The following is an 8,014-nucleotide window of genomic DNA, read 5'->3' on the forward strand; positions in this document are numbered from 1 at the left end:
CCTCCATGAACACCTCCAAACCTCGAAGCAACTCAAATGAACCCAAATGGTCAAGGTAACATTCTAGACCTTGTCCTCACTAACAATGACAATTTGATATGTAGTGTAGAAATTGGACCCCCTATTGGCAAAAGTGATCATTGCTCCATTGAGATTATTGTAAACATTGAAAAACCTATCTGGAGACACAACAATTATAAACAATTCTTTCAATATGGAAAAGGAGACTACAATGGTGTAAGGGAATCTCTCAAGAAGGTCAAGTGGGATCTACTGCTCGAAGATAGCCGGGATGTCCAAGAAATGTGGGAGAAATTTAAAAACAAAATCTTGGAAGCAAGAAATGGTTTTATCCCAAAATCACAGATCCTCAATCATCCTAAATATGAGTGTAAATGGATGAACAGTGCCATTCTGAAGAAAGTGAAAGAAAAACAAAAACAATACAGAATCTGGAAAAGCACTGGAAGCAGAGAAGAATTTCGGAAATACAGTCAAATTAGAAATCAGTGTACAAGTCTGATACGAAATTCTGTTAAAAACATTGAAAAGAACCTGGTTGTGAACATGCAGGAAAATCCAAAAGCATTCTGGAAACGTGTCAAGAGTATGACGAGTCATCAAGAAAAGGTTTCGGAAATTGACACACCAGATGGAAGAGCAACTGACGATACTGAAATTGCTAATCCTCTAAACAGTGCTTTTGCATCTGTATTTATAGAAGAAGATGATAAAATCCCACAACCAGTATGTGTTCCTGTTCCTGTGCCCATGGAGAAACTCCACCAATCTGTTGAAGATGTCGACAAGTTGTTACTGTCTCTTGACAGTAACAAGGCTATGGGACCGGATGAAATCCATCCAAGATTGTTAAAAGAGGCACACTCAGAAATTAAATATCCACTGCAAAAAATCTTCACCGATCTCTTGCAACATCAAAGTTACCAACAACATGGAAAGAAGCAAATGTCACTGCTGTCTTCAAAAAAGGAAACCGCCACTCTGCTCTTAATTATCGACTGATCAGTCTTACCCCCATTGTATGCAAACTCTTGGAAACTTCTGTCAGGAACCATTTAGTACAACACATGCAGGCAAATAATCTTTTCTCAAAGGATCAGCATGGCTTCAGGGGTCAAAGATCGTGCTTGACTCAACATCTTGTAGTCCTAGATGATTGGACAAGAGCGATAGATTCTGGTTCAGGTGTGCATTGTGTATTTGTTGATATTATGAAAGCATTTGATACTGTCCCACACAAGAGATTAGTAGCAAAACTGAAAGCATATGGTGTAGAAACATCACTCCTGCATTGGATTGAAAACTTCCTGCAAGAGAGACAACAAAGAGTCACAATTAAAGGTACATTCTCCACTTGGACTCCAGTAAAGAGTGGTGTTCCCCAAGGGAGTGTTCTCGGACCCATTTTATTTCTGTGCTACATTAATGACCTGCCAAATGACATGAAAATCACTGTGAAGATGTTTGCAGATGACACAAAAATCTATAAAAATGTTAAGTCCATAAATGACTGCCTGTCCTTGCAATGCGATTTAGATAAACTTGTTGCATGGGGAAAAAAATGGAAATTGAAACTTCACCCAAAAAAGTGCACCACAATGTCTATTGGGAAGCACACACCCAGCTTTGATTATAAATTTAAAAATACCAGTGGAACATCTACAGTCCTGAAATGCATTGAGAATGAAAAAGACCTTGGAGTAATTTTTGACAACAATTTAACCTTCAACACCCACATTCAATCGGTAGTATCTGGTGCAAACAGGCTTGTTGGATTAATCAAGAGATCATTTGCATTTCTCAATATAAAAATGTTTCTTATCCTGTTTAAAACATTAATACGACCCAAACTTAAATACAACAACACCATTTGGCACCCATACCTCAAATACAACATTGTATCTTTAGAAAGTGTGCAGCGCCGAGCAACAAAACTTGTCCCATGTCTCCATGACCTACCTTACGATGAAAGACTAAAAAGATTAGACCTACCAACACTAACGTTTAGAAGATTCCGAAATGACATGATTCAAACTTACAAGTATCTTCGAAATTTTTATGATGTTAACAAAAAAGAACTTTTTTCCTTACATGAAGGTGTCCACAACACTCGAGGTCACAAATTTAAATTAAAAATTTGTACCTTCAAAACAACAAAGCGAAGAAATTTTTTTCCGAATCGCATTGTTAATGAATGGAATAAGTTACCCGATAAAATTGTCACAGCACCTAGTTTAAACAGCTTCAAAGCAAGACTGGATCACCACTGGCGAAATAGAGAAGTCAAATTTGACCCACTTGGGTAGTGATATTTTGCAAGTACTCGCCGCCTCCACTAACGTTGACATTCACTACATCTTGTAACTTGTACACTGTACAGTATATAACGTATGTAGCCCACTATTGTATGATGTATTGTATACCTATCTCTACTGACAGTATATTCTATCTTATATGGTGTCTCCAGCCTCAGGTGTTTTTTCTTTGATTTTTAGTGTTATGCTGTGCCTTTATAAGATGTGTATGCTCTAGGTAGTATTGACTTATTTTTCTTGGTATTTTGTCTCTGTTTATGACTTCCTTGTTGGTATTCTATTTCGTTCTTTTATTTATTTAATATTGCTATGTAAGTTATGAAGGTGAAAAAGCACTGCTGTGCTTGCAACACCATCATTATTATTATCAATTTGTTGGCCAACGTGGCCATTAAAGTCCCCAAGACCCAATACAATTTCCTGATCACTTCTTGTGCTCCATTCATAAGCCATTTCGTCATAAAACCTTTCTTTTTCTGCATTGGATCTTCCACTTTGTGGTGCATAAGCACAGATTACTCTCATCACTACATTCTCAACCACCATCACTATCGCCATTATGTGTGCTTATAAATTAAGTCAGTTCGATATAAAGACTAACTTCTTGCTTCCCCAACTGCTGATTAAAGTCTGCATCAAGGGAGCACCTGAATCAATGGCTAGCCTTTAATTGCTATATAACTATCTATAATAATAATTGTTAAACTAACAAAACAATCAGAAAAAAATCATACTTTTTCCTTTATTGAAAAAAATTCCTTATGATCGCACATCATTCACAAGACTGAGAGCTGCAACTTCAAAGTGAGAACAAAGTTGAAGGAAAATTGAGGCCAGCAGGTTTTAAGCTTCCCAGTTTTAAGTAGATACTTGTGTACATTTGTAGCCTAATTCTTTAAATTTACAGGGTAAGCTAAATCACTTTACTCCTTTATAAAAAAAAATAGCTCTTGTAAACTTGCAGAGGTTTTAAACTACTGAAGCAGGCCCAGTCACCGAGAATGACAGAATGAAGTTTCCCGAATGACCAACTTGTCGAAGTGTTATTACTTAGAAATTAGAATAATTCGCAATCTACAACACTTCGACACAATTTTTCAAAGCAAGAAAAATATTTTTTTATCTGGCAACACTAATGCCGACTCACGTCACGGTTTCCAATTTTTATCAAAGTTGCCAGTTCGTGGCTCATATTTTCAAAGCATTTTAGTGGGTTTGCTGGGCCTTCGGCTACATTTTCGAGATGAGAAATATTTGATAGACAATCAATGGATGGTGTGACCCTGATAACAACAGACTACTGCTAAGCGTAACGATTACTTCAATGACAAGCAGGAGGGTCTAAGGAGTACTTTTAGATCCGGGACCATGATTATTTTAGGCGCAAACAACCCTTGGGCTCGGGAACTTGAAGAAATCACCGCGTATTGTTTGGATGTAGTGCGCACCGCGTAATGTTTGAATGTAGTGCGCACCGCATATTGTTTGGATGTGGTGCGCTTTTTGCCGAAGATTTTATTGTTGCACCGGGCCCAAAATATTCTCTTAACGTCCCTGATGACGAGAGGTAGCTTATGAATCTCAATTCTTTTGAATTCGTATTCGGATTGTTGATAGACGATGAATGAACAGAAGAAGGTGGCTATAGCCTAAATGTATGTTGTTTATTTGTTTTTGTTTTGTAACATTTTATTTTCCCTTTATATTTTAAATGTTTCTGAAGGTGTTGCGACCGTGCCAAATTTCTTTCAACTTAGGCTAATAACTTACTTCGGTCACAAGCACGTTTTAACGTTCGCGTTTTGCCGCTTTTACCTTTTTCTCGACCTTTGCTATGTTGACGTGTATTGTTTTTGATATGATGGTCAGAAATAAAAACAACTGAACTGAAGATGTGACACTTGAAAGCATCAACATAACATTCAGAAGTCAAACGAGATAGCACTTGACAAACAAATCCTGATACGAATTGATTAATTATGCGACTGAATGTCAGAACATGGTAGCCTAATCGGTATGATCACAACGATGATCCGAATAATTGGAACTCTAAATGCTGCATTATAAATGTAAAAAAAATGACAATCTGAAATAATTATGCCAAAAACTTATTTGTCTGGAGTAGTTATGGTAGCCTACCTCTAGATTAAAAGAAAACCATTTAGGCTATCAGAACACATTATTCAAAGACTATCCAAAGAGAGGAATCTATACGTGTACGGTAATCAAAGTTCTTACACGTTGTAACGTTCAAACAATCAGAGATTACGATTTATCAGCCAATTTCTGCTTTCAAACATCTGGCCTTCAATAGCTTATGCCCAGTGATGTACGCGCATACAATAATATTGACGCCGTCAGCGTAAACGCAAACGTTCGAAAAACCATACGCCGTATGCGTCAACGTAACTTGTAACTTAAAAAAAGTTGGCAGCGTTAGCGCATACACTAGCTTAAACTCATTTTGTTTGCTAGGTGCCAAACATTCACACGGTATAAACCACTCGAAACAAACAAGTTTTATTTTGAATTTCCACGAAGAAACACAAGCATCTGAAAGTGTTCATCTGACAGTTTGCTGGGTTTTGTTTTCAATATGTATTTGCCCATTGAAAACATTTTTTCAACTGCAGCGCTGGAAGGTATTGGCGTGTTGTAGCGAAAAAAAGACAAAGTATGCGTTGACGCTATGCGCTAAAAAACCGCGAAAACTTTAAGGTGTAGCCTCAAGCGACAACTATCCAAAAAAATGTGGCTGTAAGCGTTAGCGTAATCTAAAATTCTACGCCGCAGGTCTACGGCGTAGAATTTGCGGCGTATACGTACGTATACATCTCTTCCTATGCCTACAAATATTACGCAGAAAAAAACGTGTAGAAAACAATGTAGAATTATAGCACAGAGTCTTGCCACACTTATGGTGAATTTTCGCAAAGCAAAAATGAGAGGCTGTGATATCACATTATTTTGCATCAATACTAGTTGAATACAGAGAGAATAAAGACGGAAATTTCGTCCAGCTGGCAAGCACAAAGCAAAACAGTTAAATATGCGACCAACCTCTTCAAGCAACAATTTTAAATGACGAGAATAGATTGCAATATCTCAAACGCACGTAGGCAGCTACTGTGACATAATAATGAAAGGCATTATGAAGCTATTCAGACACCTGTTAGATTTGGCTTACACCATATCTCGTAATTCAAGATTTAACGATGATGTAATGTTTCAACAGGTGTGACCAGAGGTGATGCAATCTTTGCTAATTTCTAACAATAGTCCATTACGTCAGACGCCAAGATTCAGTAGACCTGAACGATTTTATGTGACGTTTGATTTAAAAATTGTCCGGAACAAGTTTATCATGGTCGAAGGAGAGCATTAAATAATCGGATTCTGAAGCCGGTATTGTTTAACGCTAAAATCGAAAACGATCTGGAAACAAGAACGTTTTCTTTGCAGAAACTCAAATAGGATGAAATAATTCCCCTGGAACAAGACTTCAACAATCGGAAACTTCACTCTGTCAATCTCGGTGACCGGGCCTGCGTCAGTGATTCCAAGCCTCTACAAGCAGTGGCGTACTGTGACCACTTTGACAGGGTGTTCAGTGAAGGCAAAGCAACAGCGGGGGGTCTGGGGGGCCTCCCCCAGAAAATTTTTAAAATTACCATTGAATTTGGTGCGTTCTGAGAGCATTTCAGCACAAATTCTGAACATGAACAGAACTGACAAAAATAATGTTGTCGGAATGGAGAAGAATACAAAATAGATATTTACTTGACAGCGCCTATTGAATGAAAGACTTAATAATATCAAACATTAAATTGCATTTCTAAAGTCACATACTTCAGTTCACTTTTTCTTTCCGACCATCAAAACGAACAATATTACTTGCCATAACACAGCAGGAGTCTGAAAAAACGCGAAAGTTAAAGCGTGCTCAAGATGGAAATGATTTACTTCATGCAAGGATTAGGCACGGTCGCAACACCTTGAGAAATGTACAAGCGAATTAAAAACAAACAGGTGAAAGTTAAAACAAAAAACAATAGCAAAGCAACTCGATAATAAACAAAAAAAGAAAGTCGATTGCTATGTTGGTCGTCTGTACTTTTATCCGCCGTAGGCTACTACTTAGTAAAAACGAAAATGTTTAACACCTCGACTACAGAAGGAAAATTCATCTATAGCATAATTTGATTCTTCTTGTTTGTGCAATAAATTTTTAAATTACATCGTCGTAGAAAGCTTGCTTTTGCTTCAGTTCTAGCAAAAGTTCCTTTTCTATTGAAAGCAAACTGAACGAGCTCAGTCTTTCTTGTCCTTGTGTGGAAATTACAAAACGATTAGATGTGTTGTTTTAGAATGGTGCATCAATGATATTGGCTGTTGCCATAAGCTTTGTTGCAGATTCAGACAAGCTACTCCTAATTTACTGGCACTTGGTGCATAAAAAACATTTTATCTTATCTTGTTTCCAACTCTGATCACCTCAAACTCTAATCCAACAAGCTAAAACTTGCTATTGCCTGGGATTCCCCCAATGACGCGCCAAGGTGTTCAGATCAGCGAGTGCACAGCCTGGCTGACCTAAAACCATTGCTGTTTTCGCTGCCTTGTGACGTCATTTTTCTTAATTGTTTATTTTAAATAGCACTCGCCAAGCTGTTGGTGCACACCCAGCTTAAAGGTAATGACCGAAAAAAATTAAAGGCAATGACCTCACACGTTGGAGTATTAAAATTAGAAGGGGACGAGTTTTGCAATTGAAAAGAAAGCAATCAGCATGCAGCAAGATGTTAGAATATCATGAAAGTAAAGAACATCGACAATCGACGGAAATTTTCTTTTTTTCTGGATTTCTTGGGGTGTTCAGTGCACACCTTGCACACCCTGAATATACCCCACTGTCTACAAGTAAGCAAAACTGCCAGGATTAAGCTCTGCAAGAAACTTTCCCAGTCCGAGGATAAAGATTCAATCAATCAAATAGGTGTTTCTTCAATTTTGATCAGTATCACAAATTACAAAAGTATCACAAAAGTTACAATTGGAGAATCGTCTGGCAACATTTCTGCCACAATTATACAAAACACATGGAATCATTGAACTGGAATGACTCACCACGCAGAATGATGATGGCAGTTGGCATAACCGCACAGCTAACATTGGATAATTTGATGGATGCATACCTACCGTACCACTTCACCAATTTCAAGCTAGGCTGAAAAATTTAGGCTTAAGTACAAGTCCATTGTAGAGTTTAGTATTGATTTGTGTCGTCTTGGTCATGGGGAGGCGACTGATTCTTAACTAATTCATCTAGGCTACTTGTTTTACAGTATCAGGTTTGGTGGCCGTGCTTAACTATACTTATCGATGCAAATACCGCAATATTAGATCTTTTTATGCACGTCTTAAACCATTAAGGTTTTGCCACCTTTTCCTTTTGTTGGTTTTGTTACTGTATTTCTTTTTTACAATATCGTTTCATTTTGCGTTCTGACAAAGAAAAATAAATTGAATTGAATTGAATTGCTGGATTGAGTTGCTTATGATTGATTGATTCTTGTATTTTAACAACAATAAAATCACATTGATTCAGTTCTGAATTAATTATAGACAAGTTTTATTTCCAAGATTTAATTTTGTGCTGTATTTTTACCAACAGATCT

General features: G+C 37.3%; 1 protein-coding gene across 1 annotated transcript; it reads left to right on the forward strand.

Annotated features, from left to right (window-relative positions):
• The first annotated feature begins 36 nt into the window (after window positions 1–36).
• Window positions 37–1,023, forward strand: LOC145766875 (uncharacterized). The gene has a single exon (XM_082578577.1). The coding sequence runs from the start codon at window positions 37–39 to the stop codon at window positions 1,021–1,023; it is 987 nt and encodes a 328-aa protein (XP_082434703.1).
• The last annotated feature ends 6,991 nt before the right edge of the window (window positions 1,024–8,014 follow it).

Source organism: Aplidium turbinatum, chromosome 3 (genome assembly GCF_918807975.1).
Source record: "Aplidium turbinatum chromosome 3, kaAplTurb1.1, whole genome shotgun sequence".
In the NCBI taxonomy this organism is placed as follows: domain Eukaryota; kingdom Metazoa; phylum Chordata; class Ascidiacea; order Aplousobranchia; family Polyclinidae; genus Aplidium; species Aplidium turbinatum.

Bases quoted from the DNA above. Each gene is read 5' to 3' on its own strand.
- LOC145766875 (XM_082578577.1), top strand. From the start codon at position 37: ATGAACCCAAATGGTCAAGGTAACATTCTAGACCTTGTCCTCACTAAC.